Source organism: Eucalyptus grandis, chromosome 3, assembly GCF_016545825.1.
Source record: "Eucalyptus grandis isolate ANBG69807.140 chromosome 3, ASM1654582v1, whole genome shotgun sequence".
NCBI classification, from domain to species: Eukaryota; Viridiplantae; Streptophyta; class Magnoliopsida; order Myrtales; family Myrtaceae; genus Eucalyptus; species Eucalyptus grandis.
In genome coordinates, this window is record NC_052614.1 from 6,928,521 (window position 1) to 6,955,160 (window position 26,640).

The 26,640-nt window shown below is 41.7% G+C and overlaps 3 protein-coding genes across 3 annotated transcripts; 2 read left to right on the forward strand and 1 right to left on the reverse strand.

Moving 5' to 3' along the window:
• Positions 1–6,229: 6,229 nt before the first annotated feature.
• Positions 6,230–9,197, forward strand: LOC104436304 (probable leucine-rich repeat receptor-like protein kinase At1g68400). The gene is made up of 2 exons (XM_010049038.3): positions 6,230–7,660; positions 8,171–9,197. Exons 1-2 carry the CDS (start codon positions 6,295–6,297, stop codon positions 8,839–8,841), a joined length of 2,037 nt encoding a protein of 678 aa, XP_010047340.2. The 5' UTR covers positions 6,230–6,294; the 3' UTR covers positions 8,842–9,197.
• Positions 9,198–10,454: 1,257 nt separating this feature from the next.
• Positions 10,455–12,407, reverse strand: LOC104436303 (acyl-lipid (9-3)-desaturase). Its single transcript, XM_010049037.3, has one exon. It carries the CDS (start codon positions 12,235–12,237, stop codon positions 10,885–10,887), a length of 1,353 nt encoding a protein of 450 aa, XP_010047339.2. The 5' UTR covers positions 12,238–12,407; the 3' UTR covers positions 10,455–10,884.
• A 10,923-nt stretch (positions 12,408–23,330) lies between these two features.
• Positions 23,331–26,506, forward strand: LOC104436308 (translation machinery-associated protein 22). The gene is made up of 7 exons (XM_010049043.3): positions 23,331–23,720; positions 23,954–24,049; positions 24,543–24,607; positions 25,258–25,339; positions 25,442–25,509; positions 25,589–25,672; positions 26,195–26,506. The coding sequence occupies exons 1-7, from the start codon at positions 23,573–23,575 to the stop codon at positions 26,249–26,251; spliced, it is 600 nt and encodes a 199-aa protein (XP_010047345.1). The 5' UTR covers positions 23,331–23,572; the 3' UTR covers positions 26,252–26,506.
• The last annotated feature ends 134 nt before the right edge of the window (positions 26,507–26,640 follow it).

Below are 26,640 nucleotides of genomic sequence, written 5' to 3' on the forward strand. Positions count from 1 at the left end.
TGGTTGTGTTCTCTTCTTCTCATTGTGGATCGAATTGACAAGCATATATGCTTAGATTAGATATCATGGGATTGGAATTTTGGAGTGGTGAAGACAGAATCCTTCTGAAATTTCTTGCCAACTACGTTCGGCAATTTTAGCCTATGTTCAATAACAGCAAGAAGGGATCGATGGCGAAGGTGATGCCTCGGTCTAGGACCATGTCATGGCCGGTGGACATGACCGGCGACGACAACCGCATGAAACCAAGGCCGGACTCCATGCTGGGGCTATGTGCAGGCTTATTATCCTGTCTGACCGAGGCAGGAGATTGGAACTCCTGTTTTTATTGGCCTTGCAGATGTATAAACCAGCAAAGGTCGCCAAAGGGTCACCCGGTCTTTTAGGGTCGTCCCGCGTTCGGCCGAGGTACAAGGCCACTCGAAGCTGGCCGCAATGCCGGCCTAGCTAACTTCGAGATGAATGACGAGCGTTGCCGGAAAGGTCAGCAAGGCTCCTCGGTGCTCTTTTCGCGAGTCAGTCACATTTCGCATGTCGCAACATGACTTGATTTGGTCGAACAATACGAGTATTCATACATCAATCCACAACTATCGCGCACTGTAAAGACCTACGAATCAAGGTCGGTGAATCGCAACCGAAATATGATCTCCGATCTTGCTTCAGGTGTCTGCGGGTCCCACATCCCCTCTCTCACTATTCTAATTCTACTTTTCTCTGGGATCACTCCATGTCATCTGACAGAAAATTCCTCCTCCCTGAGCTACGGTTCTACGAAGTCTGGGGTAAGCTCGGGAGATGCAGCTATGCCCTCAGCAGGGAATCATGCCCTTGTACTTTCTAGCCAGTCTATCAAGAACACACGACCTACATTGAACACTTGCTGATTCAATAGATATAAAAACTTGCGGGCATTTACGTTGCCTATCATATAGAGTAGCATATAAAGGCTAAGATTAACGGTGCAGGCACTGAGATCAAGGTTCCATGTTCATATGGCAGACTATTCTGAGTTAGCCCTCTACATTTAGTCTGGGGTTTTGGGCGGTTGAGAGAGAGTTTTTTTTTCTCACTTTTTAATGACAGAAATAATTTTTTAGCTTTTGCATCATCTATGATGCCATAATTAATTTTTAATTTATTTAATATAATCTCAACACTTTTAACTTAATATGCAATGTCATATTTGAACTTTTGATTTGTTTAATATAATTCCTGAACTATATAAAAATGTTTAAAGTTATCTCTTTTTATTTTGGGCATCTTTTTCTTCTATCATAAAACTCAAAGTACTATGATTCTTTTGTCGACGGATGTTTCTATTACGCTCGTAATCTCTGAAGAATGAGAATCAACTATGTAGCATTTACATCGAGAATTCAAGTATTGTATATGTTATTAGTCCGACCCTTTATAGGAACTATCCGTAATAATGAACTTGCAAAATGGTTCTGTTTATTATAAAGGGATTTGTTGTTACTGACCCTGCTTTATTCTTAATTGTTATTTGAACAAGTAAAAATTATGTCTTGGTCCGAATGGGAATAGCATTTTTCTTCTGCGTGTCCATGGAGTTTTGAAAGCTCTTCCATGGACCAAGTTGGTAAGATCTTGGTTATCAATCATCATGGTTATTGGCCACAGTACTAACTATTCATCTTGATTTCATTCTTTCAATCATAGCCCTATCACATCCGAGAAACCACATCCTAAGAAAATGGAAGTCTGTTGCCGATGAGGCCAATAGTCTATGGCAAGTCCAAGAAGCACGAGATCTCAATTTTGGTATAATGAGTTCTTAGATGAATCTCAATATGAATATTCTCCATTCGATTGAACAAGAGAGTTGAACTAGGTCAATTTAGTGTGGTTGCGAATAATGGGAAGATCACCTTTTGTTCCTTGATCAGGGACTTGGCCATCGACATCGAACTCCTTAATTGACATACCAACCAACTCGTGCGCTCTCTTTATTCCAGCCACCTATTCCCATGTCCCCTTCATATGAGATTTTCTAGAATCGAATGAGTTTAGTTCTCTAGATCTAAATAAGGCTAGGATACTAAAACTGACTTATCAAATTAGTTCAACCGTAACCGGACATTCGAAGGAGTAACTGCTGAAAACACTCAATGAACTTTGGCAGCAGAGATTGGCGCAGGGCGACGCGAAGATGAGGATCCCATTCCCCTTCCCTGCCCCATGGCTGGTGGAAAACCTACCCTGCCATCTGCCCGCGGAGGGCTATCAATGTCACTTTATGAATAAATTTCGTTGTCTCTAACATGAATTTGTAGGTTCAAATTTATATCGGAGCTCTCCAAAAGCCACCCTAACTTTTGAGTACATGCGAAGTTTTCGATTTATTTTTTGATATATAATTGATTCAATCTATAAGGAGAAATTTATGTAGAGAGAGAGAGGTGCTGTACTGCTTGTACTAATTACTAGGGAGAGCATTTAATGCCTTCAACTTCCAAGGTACCTACCCAATTGAGCTCCGCGAAAGGAATTTTTCCAACTCAATAGGGAGCGAGAGGCTTGAGAGAGGTAATGAGCACGGCTTCAACATCGATTCGACCACGCTCCTCGAGTATTTGAATTGGTCCCTCACTATTTACCTTTGCCTCCATAACTCAAAATACATCATCGCTAAACTAATGCTTGACACATTCCTATCATTCCATGCCAAATGTAGCCAAACCCAACGAGAATCATGGCTTTCGCAACGAGAATTTGGTGTAGATGCTAAGACACGAATGCATAATTTACATGAACCGAGTGCGTATTCAACTATCTACTTGAACTGTGAAATTGGGCAGCTTGTATGTTAAAACTAGCGGACCCCCCTAGATTTGACACTATCAATAGGGTCGATGTGCGTGTACTCGATTCTTGTAATGAAGACAGCTTTTCGGAGACGTGCTATTTAGGGAAGGATCTAAAGTGACCTCCATTAATGGACCTACCCGAGATATGTTAGGGCTTGAGAGAAACAGAAACAAACTCAGCCAGGCCTGTTAGCTGGCCTTGCCTGACCTAATGCATACGGCCATGAAAGAGACTAGAGAGCCTAGGAAGTATAAATCCCAAAAAAACCAAACACTAGGTCAAAAGATATTGCTCGGATTTGATTCTTTACGCGATAGAGAAGAATGGGGTTAGGATTTAGATCGGGAGAGAACTATCTTTCTTGCGAATCTTCTAGTCTTGAAATGAGTAACAGTGCTCTTTAAGGATGCTAAATGGATCGTATCATGTTATCTCAACCTACAAGTAAATTAATTTTACATGATGTCTTTTCATCGTTGATTATATTCTGTGGGAGGGCTCGAGGATGTTTTGCGAATGATGAGAAATGGAGCAAGTCAAGAATTTTACATGAGTAGCAATGCTCTTTAAGGATGCTAAAGGGATCGTATCATCTTATCTCAACCTACAAGTAAATTAATTTTACATGATTTCTTTTCATCGTTGATTATATTCTGTGGGGGGGTTCGAGGATGTTTTGCGAATGATGAGAAATGGAGCAAGTCAAGAATTTTACATGAGTAACAATGCTCTTTAAAGATGTTAAAGGGATCGTATCATCTTATCTCAACCTACAAGTAAATTAATTTTATATGATGTCTTTTCACCATTGATTATATTCTTTGCGAGGGTTTGAGGATGTTTTTCGAATGATGAGAAATAGAGCAAGTCAGAATTGATACGTTTACCCACCGGCCGTGGTGGACTGGTGATGCAGCCGACATTCAAAAACCAGGGGTCACTTTGCAGTAATTGTGCTTGTATCTTACTTGATGAATGAGTTTCGGACCACCAAGTACCGGCGTCCGACTAAGGCTGTGGTAATAGGAATCGCCTACTCTAAGCCAATGGGTTGAGATTTGGTGCTGAATCACGACCTTTCTTTAGTCTTCGATTCAAATGTTTGTAAAAGGCCCGACCACCTCTCCTTAGTCTTCAAGAACAAGCTTTTACATTAGAACAAGTGGGTCCGCACTCATTACTCATTCATAACCATAGCCATGCATTTGCAACCACCAAGGCGGCGCCCTAACCTCGGACCGATCGACCTCCATCGATGCAAATCCTTGAGGCAAGGACAAAGCTCCCGTCCCTCTCTTCTCTAAGAAGAAGAAATGGATTTCCGATGAAGTGTAAGCGCTTGTAGCGGAAGTGATCATGATGTTACTAGCATATTATAATGTCGTTTCAATGAATAGGAATCGACTTACCCCTACGTGAAAAGCAAATTCTAGGCGTTGCCCATGAGCACTTACCATTGTCACAATCCTATCACTTCCATGCATAAAAAGGTAAGGACAAGATAAGATTATGGTGAGATTTTACGGCCTTGGGCCCAAGGGAAAGGCATAAGTTCTTGCTGCTCCAACTTTGCTTTTATCGGAATCCTCAAAGGCTTGGCTTCCAAGTGAAGTGTGATGGCTTTGACACTCTCACAAGGATTGGATCTTTCTTCGAGCATAGCCTGCCAATCGATTCTCTTTGAAACCTTAATGATTTGGTTTGGGTGTCGGCTTGCTTTTCGTGCTTGGAAACTTTAGTAACACCAATGTGGAAATCTAAAACGTTGTGGAAATGATGAAAGCTATTATCTTAAGTACTTGCCCTTTTTGCTTTTAATTGGAAAATTCAAGTTAAAGAGGCGCATATAATGCGTGTGTGCAAGGAGAGAGAGTTTAGTAGAGAAAGTGAGTCAATATCGAATGACAATAGCGACCCTTGCTTCGTGACTTTATTAAAGAAATTATCAAGCCCATGCTGGTCAAGCCAATCACGATCATTTCTAATTTATTCGTTCAAGAAAAGGGATAATAGCACAATCGAACCTCAATATCCAATGCCTTTCATCAATTTTTAGTTTGTTCAATTTGGTCACTACATTATCGGTAAATATTCAATGTAATCCCCAGATTATATAAAATTTATAAGTGTTAGGAACCACTCTGAACATTTAATCAAAATTCAGGAAAAATTTAGGGACGACATTACATATTTGACTAAGACTCAAGGACCGCATTAAGTAAATTAAAAGTTCAGAAGTAATATTGCATGTTAGATCAAGATTCATGTCTCGTCATGGAATACATCCATTCGCCTCCAGCTGCCTAGTTTTGCCAATTATCTAAGTGATGACATTGCAAACTGTAGGGCTGTGGCTGCTTGTTCACGCCACCATTCAATCATCTCGTGGACAACATCATGAACACCCGAAATTGACAACTTCCCGTTCTCGCACAGCGGAGGAGACCCCACTTCCTTTGATGACAAAGTATTTAGGTGGTTCCAAAGCATCACTACGCTTTCCACCAAATTGGTACGTCTGGCAGGCAATGGTTGCATGGAGTAACTAGCGACGACCTACTTCTGGAGCGCACTCATTTATTGAACTAAGAATCCTTTTGTTCGAGGAAAATTATTTTCAAAAATTATTTTTCGATTTTTCAATATTTAGATGATGGCAAGTTAATCGATTTACAGAATACGTTTTTTATAAACTGAAAATAAGAAATTTAGATTAAGAAAAATAACTTTCCTTTCTAGTAAGAAGGAAAACTTTCATTTTAATCACCAAACGAATGAAAACTAACCGTTTTTCTTAAAATGATTTGCATGAAAATATTTTTCTTAATCATGAAGTTTGCAATGAATAAGCACACCCTAAGTATTATAATGCGATGGGACTTGACCCGCTTTAGAAATCATTCATTTTAGCTCGTCTATATTGGGGCATACGAATTTGTCCATTTGGTACGGCTATGATTTTGAGCACTCTTAATTGAATGAGTCTTCCCTTCAAAATGCATTTCTAGCTGATTAATTTCAATTTCACCCATATAATCTCACCATTTTGATTTAGCTTATTTCTATCTCCTCCAAGATCATCATTCTAAAAAAATTTTAGGATTCGCGTCCGACATCTAACCCTGCTTATATTCATTCTTCATCTTAATTGAATTGGGTAGATGCTCGCCAAAAACGAAACTTTCATTGTGTAGACTATGCCGACATGAGCTCGGTACGCCGCGATCATTTAAATCATTCGATCCTCGCGTGACATCCATTCGAATCAAAGGCCGTGATGCACCGGACTCACAAGAACCCGACCCCATCCGATGACCTCTCCGAACCCAAGCCCTGGCCCGCCTCGCCATGGATGCACCGTGCGGCGCATGAGGGACGCGCTCCAGGACACGGTATCCTCGTCGGGCATTCATTAGCCCCCGCGTCCAAACAGCCCCGTCTCTCTCGTCCCTTCCAACGGCTATGCCGAGAATAAGAAGGCCTCGCCATTTTCCCTCAATTTCTTCTCCAGCTTTCCCGAGAAAGTCGCGCCGGGAAAAAGAGAGGGAAAACAGAGAGATGTCCGCAGCGCGATTCCTCCTCTTCGCCGCCCTCGCCTCGTCTCTCCTCTTCCCGGTCGCCGTCTCCGACTCGCCGGACTCCGCCGCGCTGCTGGCCTTCAAGTCATGGGCGGACGCCTCCGGCTCGCTCGCCGGCTGGGCCAACTCGTCGGACCCCTGCGGCGGCTCGTGGCTCGGCGTCACCTGCAACGCGCGGACCCGCCGCGTCACCAAGCTCGTCCTCGAGAACCTCAACTTGAGCGGCTACGTCGAGCCGCTGGCTCGGCTGGCCGAGCTGCGAGTCCTGAGCCTGAAGCGCAACCGGTTCGCGGCGTCCTTCTCCGTCGACCTCTCCTCGTGGCCGAACCTTAAGCAGCTCCACCTCTCGTACAACGGCTTCTCCGGCGACTTCCCCGCCGGGGTGCCGAACCTCCGGCGGCTACGGCGGCTCGACCTCTCGCACAACAACTTCACCGGCGTGATCCCGCTGGCCGAGCTGGCCCGGCTGCCGCGCTTGCTGACTCTCCGGCTCGAGGCGAACTCGTTCACCGGAACTCTCGGCGCGGCTGTGGACTCGTTCCCGTCGCTTTCGGACGCCAACTTCTCGGACAACGAGCTCGCGGGGCGAATTCCGACGTCCCTGTGGCGCTTCCCGGCGACGGCCTTCTCCGGAAACAAAGGACTCTGCGGGAAGCCGTTGCCGTCCGTTTGCTCCAACCACACGGCGGCGATCGACACCGTTCAGCCCGAGGCGATCGCTCCGAAGCAGAAGCGTCTCGACCATCGCACGGTGCTGTCGATCGTCGCCGTCGACGCGGTCGCAGTATCGGCGGCGCTCGCGACCGTCACGTGGTGCTGTTACAGGAAGAGAAGCCGCCGCGTCCGCAGCGAAAGCCCCTGCGAGGTCAAGACCGGAGCTCAGAAGCAGACGTACGGAATCCACGGAGGCGGCGTCGGCGGCGGGGACGGGGGCGAGCTGGTGGTTTTCGACGGGTGCAGGGGGTTCGACAGGGTGGACGACCTGCTGCGGTCGTCGGCGGAGCTGCTGGGGAAGGGGGGCGTGGGGACCACGTACAAGGTGGTGGTGGCCGACGGCGGCACGGTGGTGGTGAAGAGGGTGAGGGAGGTGCTGCGGCGGAGGAGGAAGGACGTCGACGCGAGGCTGAAGGAGATTGGGGGTCTGAGGCACCCCAACGTGGTGAGCTTGAGGGCTTTCTATCATTCCCAGGATGAATTGCTCTTGGTCTATGACTATCTGCCCAGAGGAAGCATGCACTCTCTGCTTCATGGTTTGTGCTTATCACCCTTATGAAATTCATCATCTCGACATGGTCTCTGTTTTGCGCTCGAAAAAATGGTTCCTTCTTCTGTTGCAGACTGTGTGCAATTTGCAGTATGAATCTTTCTGATATGTTGATTGATTGGGGTTTCTTTGCATATGCAATGGTTTTGCATCTCCAGACAAGTCATTTCTTGTGCAAATTGTGGTTATCGACTGTTCACACGCTGTTGTTCTTCCTTGTTCTGTTTCTTGGTATAGAAGTGGCAAGTGCTTCTACTTGGTTAATGCTTTATCCCCCGGGGTTAGCATGCGAATGCCCAAATTTTCATCTTTTTCGACTTCTAAATTCCGCGGAAAATTCAAAGCGCAAACTAGAGAGAGGGGTTCTTAAACTTCTTTCAAGTGCAAATTGTATTGAGTTCTAGGTTGACAAGTTAGATAGTGTTTAACACTGACTGTTGCTGCAACTTGCAAGTGCCCCTTTTTATTTATAACTGATGAATTGCGAATGTTACAGAAAATAGAGGACCAGGGAGGACTCCATTGGATTGGACCGCCAGGATAAAGCTAGCTGCAGGTGCCGCGAGTGGCCTAGCTTACCTTCACGAGTATAGCAATGCGAAGCTCGTCCATGGACATGTCACGTCATCGAACATCATAGTCGATGATTCAGGGAGTGCCTGTATTTCCAACATCGGTCTCCACCAACTGTTGCCTTCGCCATTGCCATCAGACAACACCTATACGGCTCCGGAGCTGATTCTCCACAACAATCATGGAAGCACACAGAGGAAATATACACAAAAGTGCGACGTCTACAGCTTTGGCGTTGTCGTCCTTGAAATTCTGACAGGGAAAATGGCGACCGGAGAGGGAGAGACGAGTTTGGTGAAGTGGGTTCAGCGCGTGCCCCAAGAAGAGTGGAAGAGGGAGGTGTTCGATTTCGAATTGATGGGTTACAAGGAAATGGAAGAAGACATGACGGCTCTTCTGCAAGTGGCTTTGCTCTGTTTGGCTACGTTGCCGAGGGATCGTCCCAAAATGAGCGTGGTTCACAATATGATTGAAGATATCAGGAACAAGGGCGCAGGAGAAGACCCGACGAATTGTTCAGTGAATAATCTGTCTTCTGATTCTTCGCCTTCTCGGTCTGAAAGCACTTCAACTGCGTTAGCAGCTGATCTATAAAGTGATGAGTGCCGGCAAAATACATCTTGTTTAATCTCGACAGGAGGGCAGGGGAAGCAGGATCTGCGATTATTTCCACCCTCCAGTAAACGATAATGAAAACCAGAGCTCCTCTCTTTCAGAGTTACAGGGTACGTACTCTACCAGTGTGTAGCCGATTAGTAATATACATGCCTATTTGATTATATTCTTTGTTCTAATTTGAGCAGTTAATTATCATGTTCTGGTTATGTTGATGCCGTCGCGAGAGATTAATTACCTGTAATGCTGAGCTTCCGTTCTCTCCGACCCTTTGCTTTTCTGTCCTGTCATGATATAACAGAGTATAATCATACAATCCTGCATCTTTTTTCCTATTCCTGGTGTGGATGTACGAAGAACTCTAATGCCAGAGTTAATCCTTTGCTTTCGCTTAAGGAACGCTGCAATTTTTTGACAGATAGGTGGTCTGGACGTAACAGATCACCAATTGTAATTTGTAATGTAATTTACCATGGTCCGCCGAAGAAACCGTGAAATCTTCTTCCTAAGACAAAAAAGTGGTTCAATTCAGGCCTCAATCCAAGCGTAGATGCTAAAAAAGGGGAACGCCAAATGCATTCGTTGGCCTGCCGGCCAGTCAAGTTCTATTCATGAAGTAAACAGGCTCGAGGTTTTAGCCCAGCGCGAAATATGCATGCATCTTTGACACGTATTCTCACGCATCGCTTGGTTCCGAACGTGAGGACTGGATCCTATAAACGCTTAGGTTGCATTCACAAAAACATCATCAATGCAAAACAGTTCATACTCGCTAAGACACGGCACACGACCCAACTATCATCGCTCGTTGTTGCGCTCTGCAATGGAATGACCCACGTAAGACTGGAGGTCCACACAACATGTGACGGGTGGGGTCCGATGCAACTCCAGCATCCTACAACTTTCCCCTAATCAGCGGCACCACCAAAAAGTCGGAACATTTACTAAGATTTGGGTACGACCAAAATGGCAACTTGCAGGGAAAGCGCCTTTGGACTCAGTCTTCACTACCAACAGCATTTCCCAGAAAAATCAGGCTCCGAAACAACTTGAATGCAGCTGTAAATAGGCGACACAACAACACAGGTTCTTCACAAAACTAGCATTTGTCCACTAGAAGATGGCCGTGGTGGTCCAGCAGTTGATGCTGCCTTTGCCTGAACGACACTGGCTGTGTATCCAGTTTGGGTCATATCCTAACATACAACCACAAAAATTGATTCTTGTTGCTATACATACCATGATCTGCGCATGTGGGATCCATATGTTCTGTCAGGACTAGGACCACTTGCGTCTGTCCCTTCAAAGTGGCATGACGGCACAAAACGGAAAATATCATTGAGAGATAGATAGAGACAGAGACAGAGCAGAGCAGTATTGAGATTTCTTCCGAATTCTTGAATTCACAGCGATCGTTGAATCGATATTCAACCTAACCTGTTTCTAATCTTGAGTTTCAGCAAAAGCGGGCTCGATTTGCATGAGAAGCATCGTATATGCATCGGAATTCTAAGGGGTAAGCAAGGAGCACAGGTCGAAGTGCCAGGATTAAAAAGTTTGATCATCACAGTACACGATTGAAAACAGGGGAATGGAAAAAAGAGAAGTAAAGAGGACACATTGTTTCAGATGCTTCAATGCATCAATCTCCAAAGCAGGATAAAAGCCACACGAATTGAAACTACTTTATGAACCAAACGGATACAAAACCAATGAAGCTCGGCACTGCACAAATTTCTCATCAGCAATAAATGCTGGAAACAGAATGAGGAGAAAGAATTTTGCCAGCCTGAACATCTTCTTCATCGATGCTTAAACACCTATCAGAAACAAGATGGGTGGACCAAACAAACTTGCAGATCCAAAACAACAAAACTAAACCCTCCAATCATCGAGAAACATGGATTATTTTGCAACCATGAATGATCAAACATCAGTAATGATCCTATAAAAAATCATCAGCTGATCTCAGCAGGCATAAATGGCGGCACTTCAGCAAAATTTAAAACTAGTCAGACAAATTCATCCATGGGTATTAACAGCTTCCCAGACCAAGTTCTTTGGCACGGGATTAGCAAGATCTCTAGCCTGCAACGCAGCCGTCCTAAGCGTCCTAAGCGTCATAGCATTCGCCTCCCAGAAAGACGCGCTACTGTAAGGCAAATTGTGCTTCTTGCAGAGTTCCTTCACAAAAGGGGAAACCTTCCTGAGTTGGGATCGAGGCAATCGAGGAAACAGGTGGTGCTCGATCTGAAACTGCAATCCGCCGTGAAACCAATCCATCCACGGCGAACACTGGATGTCGAGAGTCCCGGCGGTCTGCTTCTCGAACCAGTCGTTCCCACTAGGCGGACCGACATAGACGCTCGACGCGAAATGATTCAAACAGAACTGAACGTGCTGGATTCCGGTGACGGCGAAGCTCGCGATGACGAACATTATCCTCTCACCCCAGTTCGGGAGGCACGAGACGAGGAGCGGATACCAAATCCAGAACGAGAGGAGACCCAGAATCTCCTGACCCCTGTTGGGCACCTTGTGCTTCGACAGCAGCAATGCGAAGGACTGGGCGAACAGGTTGATGCGGGCGAGGCACATGACGGGGTAGAACGTCCAATGCTGGTGGCTGACAAGGAACCGGGAGACGGCGTCGAAGTTCATCTTCCGGTCGTAGTAGCACGAGGTGAGGGAGGCGAAGAACTTGGAGGACACCACGAAGAAGGGCATGTGCTGGAGATCCGGATCGAAGTCGAGGCTGTTGCAGGCAATGTGGTGGGCGTTGTGGTTGCGCTTCCACCAGGCGATGCTGATGCCGGCGAGGCAGTTGCCGGTGAGGACCTGCGCGAACCGGTTCTGCGCCGGCCCGGCCATGATCCGGTAGTGGCCCGAGTCGTGCCCCATCCACCCGCTCTGAATCCAGAGGAAGCCCATCATCGCGCCGCAGAGGAGGTGCACCCACGCGCTCTCCGACGCCAGCACGCCCAGCACGCTGGCGCCGAACAGCGCCGCGATGAAGCACATGGAGGCGAGCGTAATGTGGCCCTTCCGGTCGAACAGGCCCATGCGGGCGAACTCGCCGGCGAGGCGGCGGTAGTCCCGGGACACCTCGGACACGGCGTAGCCCTCGAGGCGGCGGCCGGTGTCGAAGCGGCCGAGGCGGCCCCAGGCGGCGCCGCCGGCCGGGTGGAAGGCGATGAAGGCGTCGGTGGCGTCCTGGCCGGCGAGGCTGCGGAGCGGGAGGTCGCCGCCCGGGTGGTCCTTGACCCACTCGGAGACGTCGTAGATCTTGCCCTGGATGGAGATCCAGAGGTCGCCGGGCTTGTTGTGGCGCGCCAGCTCTTCGGCCGTGACGGAGCGGCGATCGGAGTCCGCCATTCGAACGCGGTGGCGCCGGCCTCTCTCTCTCTCTCTCTCTATCTCTACCCTTTCAGGCGTTTTCTGTGATTGAGGGAGAGGGAGAGAGGAAACGTCGGGGGAAAGGAGGGGTTTTTGATTTGGGAGCGTGCGAGGTTCTGCATTAAGGTTCTTGATCGGGGTGATTAAGGAATAATTAATTCACGCCTTATTGGCTAAGAAAACAAGCGAGCGCTGAACGTGCGAAAATATCTTTGCCTTTGGGGCCCGCTTGGGATATAATTGCGATCGCGAAAAGGGTTATTCAGAAAGTCTCGATCCTATTATACCTGCCAATTAAGTCACGAACCTTTCGATTTTGTCAATCGAGGCCCCAAACCTATTTGCATTTTGCTGATTAAGTCGGAGAACAGTTGACGTGGGCATCGACCATCCTGTGTGATGACATTGGCTGTCAAGTGTGATCAAAACTTGGCTAGATGAACCCAATTGGAGAAGGAGTATTTTTTATTTGTGTGTGTTGGTTGGGGGATGCCGTGAGGTCACTACTTCAGGTTCATAGTCAAGCCACACTTAATAGCTAAGAAAACATGTGGATGACTTGCGAAAATATCTTTGCTTTTGGGGACTATTTGAATATATTTGGATATGTTTGCTTTTGGGGATTATATCTTGCCAATTCAGTCATAAGCCTTTCGATTTAGTCAATTGGTTTATAAACCTTCTCACATTTTGTCCATTTGATCAATTTTAGTCTAAAATTGCTAACACGGACACCATCATCCTACATGGTATCACTAGTCAAAAAAATTTATTTGTGTGCACAGTGTGGGGGGATGTTACTGCATTAGGTCGTTGATCAAGTGATTTAAGAGTAATTAATTCAAAAACTTAGGAGATAAGAAAGCAAGCCCTTGACTTGCGAAAATATCTTTGCATTTAAGGCCTAATTGGGATATGATTGCAATAGAGGAATATAATTCAAAGCCCTAATCTTATTGCACTTATTAATTAAGTTTTAAACATTTAAATTTTATCAATTGAATCATAAATAGTATTTTATTTTACTAATTGAGTATATATGACTAATTTTCGCTGAAAATTACCGATAATATTGTGATATATGTGTTTGGTAATGCATGTTTTGAAGCTATAACATCCAAAAGTTGCGTGGGACGGCTCTTTAGAGCTCGCCGGAAGTGGTTCTAGCTGTAAATGACCCGTAGTTGTAAAGTATTTGTCAAGGAAAATGCGACACCTGTTTTGCAGTCGAGATTTATTGCAATAAGTTGTACCAAACAAACACTCAATCAAAGTTATAGCACCATATTTAGAAAAAACTTCTTACAGTTGCTAAGTCAGATTTTGAATTTTTGTTAGTTTGTAATGACATCAATCTTCATAAAGAAAAATCACAACTATTTTACGTAAATCAAACAATATTTGAGGGAGAGATTTTAATGATGTTTATTTTTATTATTTATGTATGATGGAATAGAAGGCAAAAAAAAGAAGAAGAAATGGAACAAGGATTTCAATCTCTCCGTTTGATTCGTTGTGTGAATGGGATGAAATGTTGATTAATTTTGTTTGGTTATGAGAAAGCAAATCGCGAGACTTATATTGAATAAGACTTTTTCAATGGTTGCGTAACTTATGATTTACACTATATTTTTACCTAATTAAAATCAAAGTACTATTATAATCATGCATATGATCGATTTACAAGATGATCTACAAAATGTTCTTAGTCTGAAATCGTTAATATGGACACCATCATCTTGCATGGTATCACCAGTCAAAAATTTTGATTTGTGTGCACAGTGTGGGGGCGATGTTACTGCATTAGGTTCTTGATCAAGTGATTTAAGAGTAATTAATTCAAAAACTTAGGAGCTAAGAAAGCAAGCCCTTGACTTGCGAAAATATCTTTGCATTTAAGGCCTAATTGGGATATGAATGCAATTGAGGAATATAATTAAAAAAGTTCTAATCTTATTGCATTTATTAATTAAGTTTTAAACATTTCAATTTTGTCAATTGAATCATAAATAATTTTTTTATTTTACTAATTGAGTCCATATGACTAATTTTCACTAGAAATCATTGACAATGTTGTGACATATGTATTTGGTAATGCATGTTTTTTTTTTTTTTTTTTTTTGTAAAGTTGTAATGCATGTTTTGAAGCTACAACATCCAAAAGTTGGGTGGGACGGCTCTTTAGAACCCGCCAGAAGTGGTTCTAGCTGTAAATGACCTGTAGTTGTAAAGTATTTGTCAAAGAAAAATGTAGCACCCGTTTCGCAGTCGAGATTTATTGCGAATAAGTTGTACCAAACAAACGCTCCATCAAAGCTTTAGCACCATATTTAGAAAAAAAATTCTTTTACAGTTGCTAAGTCGGATTTTGAATTTTTTGTTAGTTTGTAATGACGTCAATCTTCATAAAGAAAAATCAGAACTATTTTACGTAAATCAAACAATATTTGAGGGAGAAATTTTAATGATGTTTTTTTATTATATTTTTGTATGATGGAATAGAAGGTAAAAAAAATAAAATGAAATGGAACAAGGGTTTAAATCTCTCCGTTTGATTCGTTGTGTGAATGGGGTGGAATGTTGATTAATTTTGTTTGGTTACGAGACAGCAAATCGCGAGACTTGAATTGAATAAGACTTTTTCAATGGTCGCGTAACTTATGATTTACACTATATTTTTATCTAATTAAAATGAAAGTACTATTATAATCATGCATATGATCGATTTACAAGATGATCTCCAAAATGTTTTCTTAGATCAATGACTAACAAAATGCGAACGGGAATAATAACTACGTATTGCAGCATGAAAAACAAATTGGTTTACATTAGTGAATGCAACATTTTTAATAAATAATTATCCAATCTCGATGTCCAGAACCAATCTAATCGTGTATCCATAATTACTATTTAATTGACCGTCTAATCAAGAATGACAATTTCATGACATATAATTGTGCATCATGAAGATTGCTACTTGAGTTCTTTTAGGTTTAAAACATTTTAACGAATGTTTTACTAATATGCTTTATATCTGGTCAGTGATTGGTTTTTTGAATAATTATTTTTGTGAAAGATGGTATATACTCTGCCAACAAGTTTTGGCCATCCCTTCCAACACATAATAGTCGATCCATGGATAAAAGATGTATGGTCCGCTTTTCAAAGACTGGAAAACAAAACAACAACAACAATAATAATAATAATAATAATAATAATAATAATAATAATAATAATAATAATAATGACGAGGATAACGACGACCAGGATGCATGTAAGTTGCTAATTAAATTAGTTGATAAAAAGCTTGAAAGTGCAATCCTTCTTCAGGCCATTTGGGACCTCCGGACTTGGATAATGTTTTGGGGCAGAAGGACAAGGACAACGGACATGGCATCTTCCAGCCAGGCCAGGAAGTGCGTGCAGCGCGATGATTCATGCGAGGAAAAGAAAAGAAAAAGGAAATGGCTATTTTGAAATCCAGTGGCTGGCGAAATCAGAGGTCAGATTTTCAGGACTTGCAATTTTTTTAGATGACTTCTATTTTAAATCCTTTCCGGCCGCGATTAACTCGATAGTGAGAATCACGAATATTACACCATACGTTCAAGAAGACTAATTACGCGTTTCGGCTCTGCCTTGTCGGCTGGCGAGAGCCGGACAAGCACCACTGGCCCTCGTTTGTGCCCGAGCCACAATTTGGGGGAAAAGAATAGAGAAAAAAATAATAAAAAACTCAGAAAAATTAAAAAGCTATCTATGGTAGCACTCATCTTATCACATAAAGTGGTCAATAACCATGTAAGCAATTTCTTGTCAAATTTGGATGAATTGACTTAATTGGCACAATCACAAAAGATTTAGGTTTGAATTGAAATTAATACAATAAATTTGAAATTTTTTCATACTTTTCATTAAAAAATATCAAATTTATAAAATTGTGTCGAATTTACTCTAAATTAATTCGATAAGAAATATGATTATTAGCATAAAACTCGTTAAATATCTGCCATCTCAGTAATAATTGTCTAGTCAACAGATGAAAAGATCAGCACTTACACGACCCATTGTCCCCAAATCTTCGCACCCCACATTCATCATTTCCCTCCATGTCCGGATCTTCTCGCCCCCACGAAAGAGAATGATTGAAATGGTCAGGCCCCACGTCAACCTAATTTGAATTTTTCTTCTGTATAAAAAGGACTAAAGTGAAGTACACAAATTCAACATTGAAAAGTTTCTATTCTTATTTTATCACCTAATAAAATATGAAATAAATCTACATGAGATAATGAAAAGGAATTAATATTTAAGTGCTTGTCAATTTCAAAATTAGCAAGCGGGGGCCATTTCCTTTTGAAACAAAACGGAGGGGGTGCTTCTAATAGCTGGGTGCGTACGGTTCCATCATTCGACCGTTCCTTTCTTACTTTCTAATTTGAGATATATGGGCATGACATGATTAGCATTTGGTAGGTGTAGGGTCATATGATGTGGGCCACGTGTGCAGCCTACTTCAGTCGAGAAAATATTAGGTGATCCGAGACTGCCAAGTCAGTGTGGTCCCGGACCACTCATGCGGTGCCACATGTAAGCCCTTACACATGGCACTGCGTGAGTGGTCCGGGACCACGCTGACGTGGCAGTCCCGGACCACCCCATATTTTCTTAGTCGCTAAGAACCATGTCTTGCTCCACGTCTATGGATTATGCGACCAAGCTTTGTGGGTGACAGTCATACCAGAATAACAAAATCTATCTTTTATTATTCAATAACATTTTTGTATTGTCCCCCTCCCTCTCCCCCTCCTCAACCAACATATGATCACCTAAACTTTTGATTTAATTAATACCGTCCTTAAACTTTAACTCGATATGTAATATTATCCAAGAACTTTTAATGTATTCATTATTGTCCCTAAACTTTTGATATATGTTCAAATTAATAATGTTTGATATTCTCCCTAAACACAAAAATTAATTGAATGATAACGTTGGATATTATTGTATAGCTTATGGACATATTTGAATATTTACCAAAATTTTTAGAATCACGTTAGATAAATTAGATATTATTGGATGACATTAGACATTAAATTAAAGTTTAGGGATCACATTACATATTGAGTCAAAATTTAAGGATCATTTGTGTCGTTATCCTTTTTTAAATTAAGAGAAGAGATGTTAAGGCATTGCACGCTCTCATGAACTTTCGATGCGATCCGGTTCAATTTGGATGGTACGCGTTTCCTGTTTTGATGGATCTTGATCTTGAACGGTAGTTCGCCCCAAGTGAACGTTAGGTGCAAAACCAGGATTCTTTTTTAAAAAAGAAATCGAAACATTATTTTATAATTGGTCAATAGGGCAATGGATGGGGCCATCCCCGGTTTGCTTCCACGGAATCAAAATGAAATCGGAACCGTCCATATATTTTTTACACGACCCAAAAGAGAGAATAGGCCGTTTATTTTTGTGCGTGAGTTTAGAATATGCCCAACCACCACATGGGATATTCTTAACAAAATATCTTACTTTCTTTAATATTTGATTCTCATCTTTTTTTTTATTATCATTTTTTATTTTTTTATGCTTGAGTTCATATATGAATCTCAATTTGGGTCCTTCTTAGCTAGGTACATGAAGACTAGCCAATTCTATGTTTTGAGCTTTCTAATTTTTTTTTTTATCGAGTTATTGATGGCGGATTTGCCGAGTATATGTGATCTCCCTTGAGGATGACATGACGATTTTGCAAATTGGTGTCGGATATCATGAGTTGTGAGAGTGATGTTTTTGGATTAGGATGCATTGATTCATCTCTTTTAGGGTTTAATTGGTGTTTGTCACGAGATTAGATCAATTTGAATAAAGCTTTCCATGACTTTCATGTGATTTTCGATTCACGATACTTTTAACTTTTTAATTTTTTTTATGATTATTGTGAATGCGACAAAATGCCTTGAAAACATAAGATGCTCTAATTAAAAAACGGAATGATACTACAAGTAGATAGTAAATATAGCATCTTTCGTGATTGCTTTCCACAGCTCTACGTTGATACTGAGAGTGGGAGAAAATTATATGTTATTTTATATTAGAGCCATGTCAAATTACATGATAAAATAAAATAAATAATAATTTTATTAACTCGAAAGACTAATAATAAGCATATCATATAAAAGAATTGGAGAATTATTATCTTGGTGATATTGTGTGAATCTCCCCCAATATCATAACTATATGTTGGGGGAATTTCAAAGTACCTCTCGATTGAATGCATTTTTTTGATAGAGTCTCTAAAGTGACACTTACCTCAAACAGTCTCCAAATTAAACTATCGTGTTCAAAATGAAAAGCACCTCCCGGTGATCAATTGCCGATCATGTGCGGCTTTCTTACGGCGGGACATGGGCATTTTTATCCCAAATATGCATTTCTCCCCAATTAAACCCCACAAACAAAACCCTATTCCTCTAAATGGGGGTCAATCTCATGCTCTGCAAGATAATTTTCTGCCATGGTTCGCAAATATAACTTGTCTTCCCCTACTTGCTAGCAAATGCACATCATATATAGATTCCTCAAAATCTTCCTATCGTGTGCGCAAGATTACGTGACACGCGATGCGGATGCGAACGAAGCGCGAAATAGGAGCACAACTAGAGGAACAACGTGCACAACAATGACATGAATGTTGCCAATTAAATTGCCCAATTTTTGGATTTGTTATGACTTTCGATTTCCAAATGAAGGGAAAGATCGAATGGCCCATGTCACGCCCGAATTTATTTTTTCTTTTTTTCTCTGGGCTGGGTGGGTCGTGCTCCTGGCGTTCTTGGGGGCCCGGTCCAATGAATGAGGGCCCATTTGGCCCATCATTGGAATTGTTGCTATTCCGAGTTATATTTATGTACAAATTACACTCATAATCATGAAACCCTATGCTAAATTCGAATTTAGTTGAATATAAGGGCAATTAGAGCATTCGACCTTAAATTTCGGAGAATGGTTTGGAATTCAGTCGGTGAGTTCCCCCAAAAAAATCAAACTCGACTGATTGTATCACTAGAAAATTAACTTTCTTCTAAAGTGTGATGAGTTATATAAGTATTCATATGATCTATTTTGGACCGATTCATTTATCTATTTAAACCAAAAAAAGAATTGGTATCAATCGTTTTCCATTTCTTATACGTGTAAGTGGGATAAATTCAAATCTCCTTTTTGAAATTCTATATATATATATATATATATTTTTTTTTTTTTTGGGACATATTGAATTTAGAGTTGATCCGAAAGGTGCTCTTGCGTTTTCTCAGGGATGACGATGAAATGAAATGATTAGGCAAAGACCAACGCAAACCTATATTTATAGTCAAGAATAAAAGCTCACGATGTGTATTTCACTCATGCCAATTTCTTTTGCTTCCTTAATGATCTTTTTTTTTTTACATTTGCTTGACATAAATAAATAACAATATGAGATGATGCATGGGACATAACATTTCGATTTGTGCAATATAAATTTTTATTCTTATGTGCAATTAGATTGTTGAATTACATATTTATTTATTCGAATTAGTCTTTTTATAAACATACTTGATGAAAAACGCTCACGTGACCTTAAGAGCCATGTCGACTCTTATGTGGCATGTCGCATGGCGACTTTCCCGTTATCATCAGCACCCTGCATTCATCAGCAAGTCCGTTTTGGAAAAGAAAACAGGCTGCGAACAGTTTCAACTTGAACGGGAAAGAGCCGAATCTTGTCGTGGTGTGGGCTAGTACCACATCGAGGGTCGCTACTTTGGCCACAAAAAACAAGGGACGTTGGCAACTCTTACCGACAAAATCCAGAGCGACGATCCTTATTGATAGATCTATAACAAGGGACCCTTGACATTGTAGATCTGGTTAGAAGATTACCACTCTCTTCGAGATTTTTCTTAGATCCATGTGAGGGTTATGATCCTCAATGGATGAACAGTAAGGGTTAGCGCCCTCGCTTGTTGACGGCAAGGCTAGCGAGGGCCATGGCCTAATGCCCTGTGACAACATGGCACCGCCTCTACCCTCGTCGCCAGCCCCCATCATGAAGTTGAAGACTGAGCCGGAGTTTATCATTATCTCATTTTATGTTTAGGGTTGACTCCAATAAACGTAGCAATTTAAGGTCATGCTAAGGACCAAGGAAATTTCTTATTATTAGCACTTTCTTTTTGTTGCAAATTTTTCTCTTTGACAGTTTTTGAATTTTTTAATGGCCACATGGCATGCCAAGTAAGAGCCAACATGGCACTCATTAAATACTTTAACAGTAGGTTCAATTTCGACAAAACCGAATACATAGTTTAAGGACCCCAAAAAAAAAAAAAAAAAAAAAAAAGGTTTGAGGATGACATTTTACCGATTGAAAAGGTTAAAGGACCTCGTCGATCATCATCCCTAAATATATCAGGAGTCATGTTAAGGGGTCATGTCAAGAGTTTTCTTTAGCATTTATCAAATATACTTAGTATGATAATGACACACTAATGTGCCTGCAAAATATGAAAAAAATTATAATAACAAATTAATTTTCCTCGATGATTTAAATAACTATTTCGACCATGATTTATTGATAAAATCATATTTGTCTTTTTAACTAGCATGGATATTTTGCAGGAAAGTTGAAGGTTGCTTTATTTTAGAGAGAGACAAATTTCAATTTCAAGATCATTTCTACAATGTCATTAAATTGATTCTTCTTTTGCTCTAGTGAAAGCAAAGGACACTTGCAACAAAAGGGAGAATGACACTAAAAATGCCAAAAGTTATATTTGATATTTATTTTAGTGTCAAAAGCTTTTTTATCATTTAAATACTACTTAGAAAAAATTATTCAAGTCTCATATCATCAGAAATCTGACGTAGCCATTTTTTTATTAATTTCTCAATTTGACATGACTTGTTGACGTGCCTCATAAGCATATATGGCCCAATCTGACATCGTCCACGTGATTTGTCCTAAAATATGAATTGTAAATCACAATTTGCAAAGAAATTTCCAATTAAAAACCCTAAACCACAACCCCATATCAAAACCTTTTCGATGTGGCCCCAATGTAGATGGATAGATGTTATAGTTGGTAATGAACATGCTTGAGGGCAAAGTATTACCTTTTCAGACCTTTTCAATCCCCCCCTCGGGCCGGGGCGATGTCGTCTCGATCTCTTACTCATTGAAATTGAGGGCGAAGTATTACGTGGTCGATGAAGCAAATCCTAGTCACGATTGGTAATCAAGTTGGAAAAAGAAGCACTTGGAAGTGTGGACGACGGAGATCAAAGCCAGCAAGGGAGTAATGAACAAGCTTCAGACACTTCACGTTCCATGGCCAAAAAGTGGGCAGAACGGAAGATTTACGGTAGTGGATATGGCCTTGAAGGTGCGATTTTAGGGTCACAAACGACAATCAAACTAGACAGCTGATGTCCTAGAGCCGTCAGCGATTGGCGATGGTGACTGGCGTTGGTGAAGGAGGAACGAGTAAACGCCAACGCCAATCACCTTGCCTACTCTAATCAGAAAAATAAAACACAATAGAGGCACGGTCAGCAAGACTCGAAGGCGATGAATAGCTCGATCGACGATGGCCATGATGTTCAAACAGTGATGGAGAAGGATGACCAATGATGAAACTTCTCAAACTCCTCGAGAGAGGATTTTTTCTAGTGAAGTCATTGGTGCATACTTTGGGGTTTTTTTATTGTGGTTCTCTTAATCGCGAATCTTGTGACTCTGATAACCGGTGATAGAAAGCAAGCAACCATGATGGATACTAATGTGAAATCTCAAACGAAGGGGCCGACCCAGTTGGCGGTGAAGTTGTTGGGAGATGATGGCCTGCTCCAGGGCTTGAAGGGTGCCATAAGCGTCGTGGAGGTGGGGGTTCTTGAAGGAGATGGATGGGTTAATGGCGATGTTCTAGCCAAACTCATTGAGGCAACGGAGGAGGTGATGGTCCTGGGTGTGGCGGGTGGTGGCTCCATCGGCGGCAATGGAGAGTATGGTGAACAAGGAGAACGCGTGTGAAAAGAATTTCAGAGGAACAAAGTCATATTACACAACTATCTATTCACAAGAGCTGATTTTTTTTTTTAAATGTCACATTAGATAAAAATTTAATTATAAAAATCATGTAATTTTTATGGTTGGAATTTTTGTTAAAAGCATTTACATGATCGTTTTTTTTTTTTTCCAATTTGATATTTAAGTGGGTCGGCGAACAAATTTAATATTAAAGTAAGTGTCGTACATAACTTTTAACATTTTGAAATCATTTGGGGAACCAAAATATGAATTATCATCCAAAATTTAATATAAAAAATCAGATGCGAATTCGTATACTGTGAAAATTTTAGAACTTACGTGGTAGGGAGATGTTAAATATAATCCATCCATAGTAGGGATCTCACCTCAGGGTGAGAATGAGTTCGAGTCTCCGGATGCCCGCAACTTAAGTGGGGTCTGTTTTTTTTTTTTGGTGGGCAAAGTTCTAAGGGTTTACATCTAAATAACCGCTTACGGCGAGACCTCACGGGTGGGGGTCTTAGAGGTGGAGGGGTGGTTTATTGGGGGTCTCAGAAGTGATTTACTAGGCAACCCTCAAGGGTTTAGTCTAAATAGCATCTTACGGCGAAGCCCCACAAGTAGGGATTTCAAGAGTGATTTACTGGACCAGCCCCCAAGAGTTTACATCTAAATAGTGGCTTGTGGTGAGGCTCCACAAGTGGGGTCTCGAGATGATATACTATGTTACGTTTAGGTCTAAATAGCAGCTTGTAGAGAGGCTCTACCAGTCCTACTGAGCACTAGAGGGTCATCTAATCCCGGCGATCTTTGGCGGCCCCTCGGTCATAAAAAAAAATGTTAAATTTATCTTCTTTTTTTAAAATTTAGATCGAGTGAAAAAGTTTTTTTTTTTTTTTCAAAAAAGAAGGGTAAAAAAAAGTGTATCTAAGATATTCTCCTGGTCGGTTATATTGTACTTTTTTTTTTTTTTGAGAAGGGGTTATATTGTACTTGAAGTGGAAGCATATATTGCCTTTCAGCAAAAGAGGAACCCAATTCCCCTCCTCGGACAGGACCCAACTTGGATTTGGCCGCATCGGAGCACAAGCCAGCAACCACAATTGACGCCAAAGTTCGAAACTTTACAAGCGAAAACGAGAAGCCGCCTCTCCCCTCGCTGCGTCCTTGGTCGATCGGTTCTTCCGGCCTCGTCGGAACCCACGAGCAGTTTAAGCTCGTGATCTGCGGACCTCGATAATGGCGGAGAAACCCCAGCCCGTCAAGGTCCTGTACTGCGCCGCCTGCTCGCTGCCCGCCGAGTACTGCGAATTCGGCCCCGATTTCGAGAAATGCAAGCCCTGGCTCGTCAAGAACGCCCCCGAGCTCTACCCAGATCTTCTCAAAGGTGGGAAATTTTTGTCGACCCTTTTCCTGTCTTTCTTTTTTAGAGATTTTGGGTCTTGTTTATGATCTTGGGTTCTGGGGTTGTGGGTTTTTGGGGGATTGTTCGCATCCTTCGTGGGTTTCTTCTTTGGTACGAGCTGGGAAACGTGGGATGTTTCGATGGTGATGTGGGTTTTTTGTTTTTTATTTATTTATTTTTTTGGCTTTTGTGTGATTGTGGTGATTGATGTGCAGAGGAGGAGGCTGATAAGGTGTCTGAGCAGCTCCAGTCGGTCGGAATCTCCTCTGGCGGCGGCAGAGATGGTGCCACCGCTTCCACCGCCCCTACCGGTGAGCTTTTTCTCTTCTTTTCACATAATTCTTCTGAGGGGAAGAAAAGGTTTGAGGGTTATCATCTCCAAGCATTACTGGACGGATTGGTTTTGAAGGGGCCTAGTAGAGGAACATAAAGCTTGTGGCTAGCGTGGCTGTTTATTGGATTGATTTGCAAAGTCTATTCAAATATGGATGGAAAAACTAATGACTCGATTCGCTCCAAAATATGATTAGCATGTCTGCAAATCTTAAAACTGTGAGCAGGCTTTGTGAAATCCTGGTTTATTACGGTCCGTAGATTGCCTTTCTTCAGTAGAATGCAAAGTCTATTTTGGAGGAGTGAACTCATTGAACAATGACAGTACTGTGGTTGTGACTTGCTAGATGAATTCCATCTCTAGGTGGCAGCATCTTTCTCTTTCAATGAGTGTCATTATTTTAACATATGTATGTTTTTTAGTCGGATAGAGTAAATTTGCTAAACTTCATCATATCTTTCCCACTTCAGGGAATTCTTCTTCGAATAAGCCAGAAGAAGTGAAACGTCTCCCTGGCGGAAAAGTTAAGAAGAAGGTAAGACACTGAATATGGATCTCGGTGCATTGAACCTTAGTCATGGTGGAGTCATTTCTCTTGGTGATTTATCCTGAGTAATTTTGCCTAGTTGTTTCAAAGTGAGTCCTTCAGAAATTTTCTTAGAGATGCAACATTTATCTGTATTAGATTCTTGTAATTCCTTTTAGAGGACGGTTTATTCTTTTTCCTGATTAGACACATCTACCAGTTTGATTGACATCTTTGTATCTTTTATTGTTGTTCTATTTGCTATAAAGTTTTGATCTCGTGAGCAGAAATTTGTGATACTTCTTGCAAACTAGGGATGGCATGGGTTTGCTATCAGTTGCGATTCGCCCATTGCTCTCATGTCTTGAGTTACTATCCTCATCTTTCTTTCTCACGGAGGAGACCTGGTTTTATAGTGTGCTTGGTGCATTGTGTCTATGTACGAGCATGCATGCATGTGTGTATTTTTGGCCATTGATTGTATACCATATATGAGGTTCAGTACAAATATAGAATAACAAATGGCCCGCCCTTTAATCTAAAATATATTTCTCGTGCCTTAATTGCTTGCTGGTATTTATCAGTTATACTGTTCTCTTATCTCTTATTTGTGGACTCTAGTAACGATGTGCATTAGTAATAACATTGACATTATGTAGGACAAGCAAGAAGTTGTGATCGAAAAGGTCATACGTAATAAGCGCAAATGTATCACTGTTGTCAAAGGACTTGAACTATTTGGTGAGTAATATGCTTTTCCTTCTTCTACATTCATTGTTGGTGGCTGATGATTCATCATTTAGGTTGAGTTTGTCAGTCAATTTACTGTGTGTTTCATCTCAGGCATTAAACTGAGTGATGCTTCGAAAAAGTTAGGAAAGAAGTTTGCAACTGGAGCATCAGTTGTTAAGGTTAGTGAAATTGCATGAATTGGCACTTTGATGCTTCTATTAATTCTCTGAAGGACTTACTAATCGGTGGTCATTTTAGGGACCGACTGACAAGGAGCAAATTGATGTTCAAGGAGACATATCCCTTGATATTGTGGAGTTCCTCACAGACACCTGGCCTGATGTAATTCTCTTTGACTATTATCTTTGTTATATACCACAGCTTTTTTTTCCCCTTTTCGGGTCAAGCCACAGCTTGAAGCTATTTCTGAGGAATATAGTTATTTTTTGCCTTTTGTCCCTCTTTTCTGGAATCAACGAAAGCACGATATCATAAACATAAAGGTCAGGAATGATCATCAAACTAACGGCTGGTGGTTAGAGAGTTTAATTTTGCGTAAGCCACTCCTGGTTCTGTTAATTTGAGAGCCGTGAGAGAGGTAGATTAAATTGCTGGTGATACTCCTGGTTATTTGAGCTAGTTAAATCAGCCTGTCTGCTCTTAGCTTCACAATTTGCAACTTATATACCTCCACTGGTTTTGTTGATCTCTTGATTATGAAAGCAAACTGGCTGTATGTCTTTATTACATGCTTGTCACATGGCGACAACATTTGCCTTTTGCCACCTTCCAACAATCCATGAAGCTTTGATTAGGCATATTAGCTTACAACTGATATTGGCCCTGTTTTTCCGTGAAATATAGGTGCCCGAGGCTGCTATTTACTTCATTGAAGATGGAAAGAAGGTCCCAGTGGTTTGAGTTGAGGTTGTTCTCCGAAGTGATCCGGTTGGTTTTGTGATACGAACACAAACCGGAGAACCGCTGTGCTTGTGATTGGAGCATCTATGATGAGCGGCCACAGCTAATTTTAAGGAAGAACTCTGTGCTGGAGATGTTGAATATTTATGCTTGTCAATTCTCCGGCGGCATTTGAACACGTCATACTTATAGTTCCGCAGTGTTATTTTGGGTTACATATATATGAAAAGCATGAGTTTCTTATTTTACCTTTAATGCACCATATGATCTTGTGCCGGTACTCACTACTCAGCTGACTTATTGAAGGGACGTTTTTGTTTCCCACGCTCGAGGAGTTGAGCCGTTCTCTGCTGGTTCTTGGTAAAGTCCGAGATCCGATTCGTGGGTAC

Bases quoted from the DNA above. Each gene is read 5' to 3' on its own strand.
- LOC104436304 (XM_010049038.3), top strand. From the start codon at position 6,295: ATGCCGAGAATAAGAAGGCCTCGCCATTTTCCCTCAATTTCTTCTCCA. The intron at 7,661-8,170 runs GTTTGTGCTTAT...CGAATGTTACAG, and splicing joins CATGCACTCTCTGCTTCATG to AAAATAGAGGACCAGGGAGG.
- LOC104436303 (XM_010049037.3), bottom strand. From the start codon at position 12,237: ATGGCGGACTCCGATCGCCGCTCCGTCACGGCCGAAGAGCTGGCGCGC.
- LOC104436308 (XM_010049043.3), top strand. From the start codon at position 23,573: ATGGCGGAGAAACCCCAGCCCGTCAAGGTCCTGTACTGCGCCGCCTGC. The intron at 25,340-25,441 runs GTGAGTAATATG...GTTTCATCTCAG, and splicing joins CAAAGGACTTGAACTATTTG to GCATTAAACTGAGTGATGCT. The intron at 25,510-25,588 runs GTTAGTGAAATT...TGGTCATTTTAG, and splicing joins CTGGAGCATCAGTTGTTAAG to GGACCGACTGACAAGGAGCA.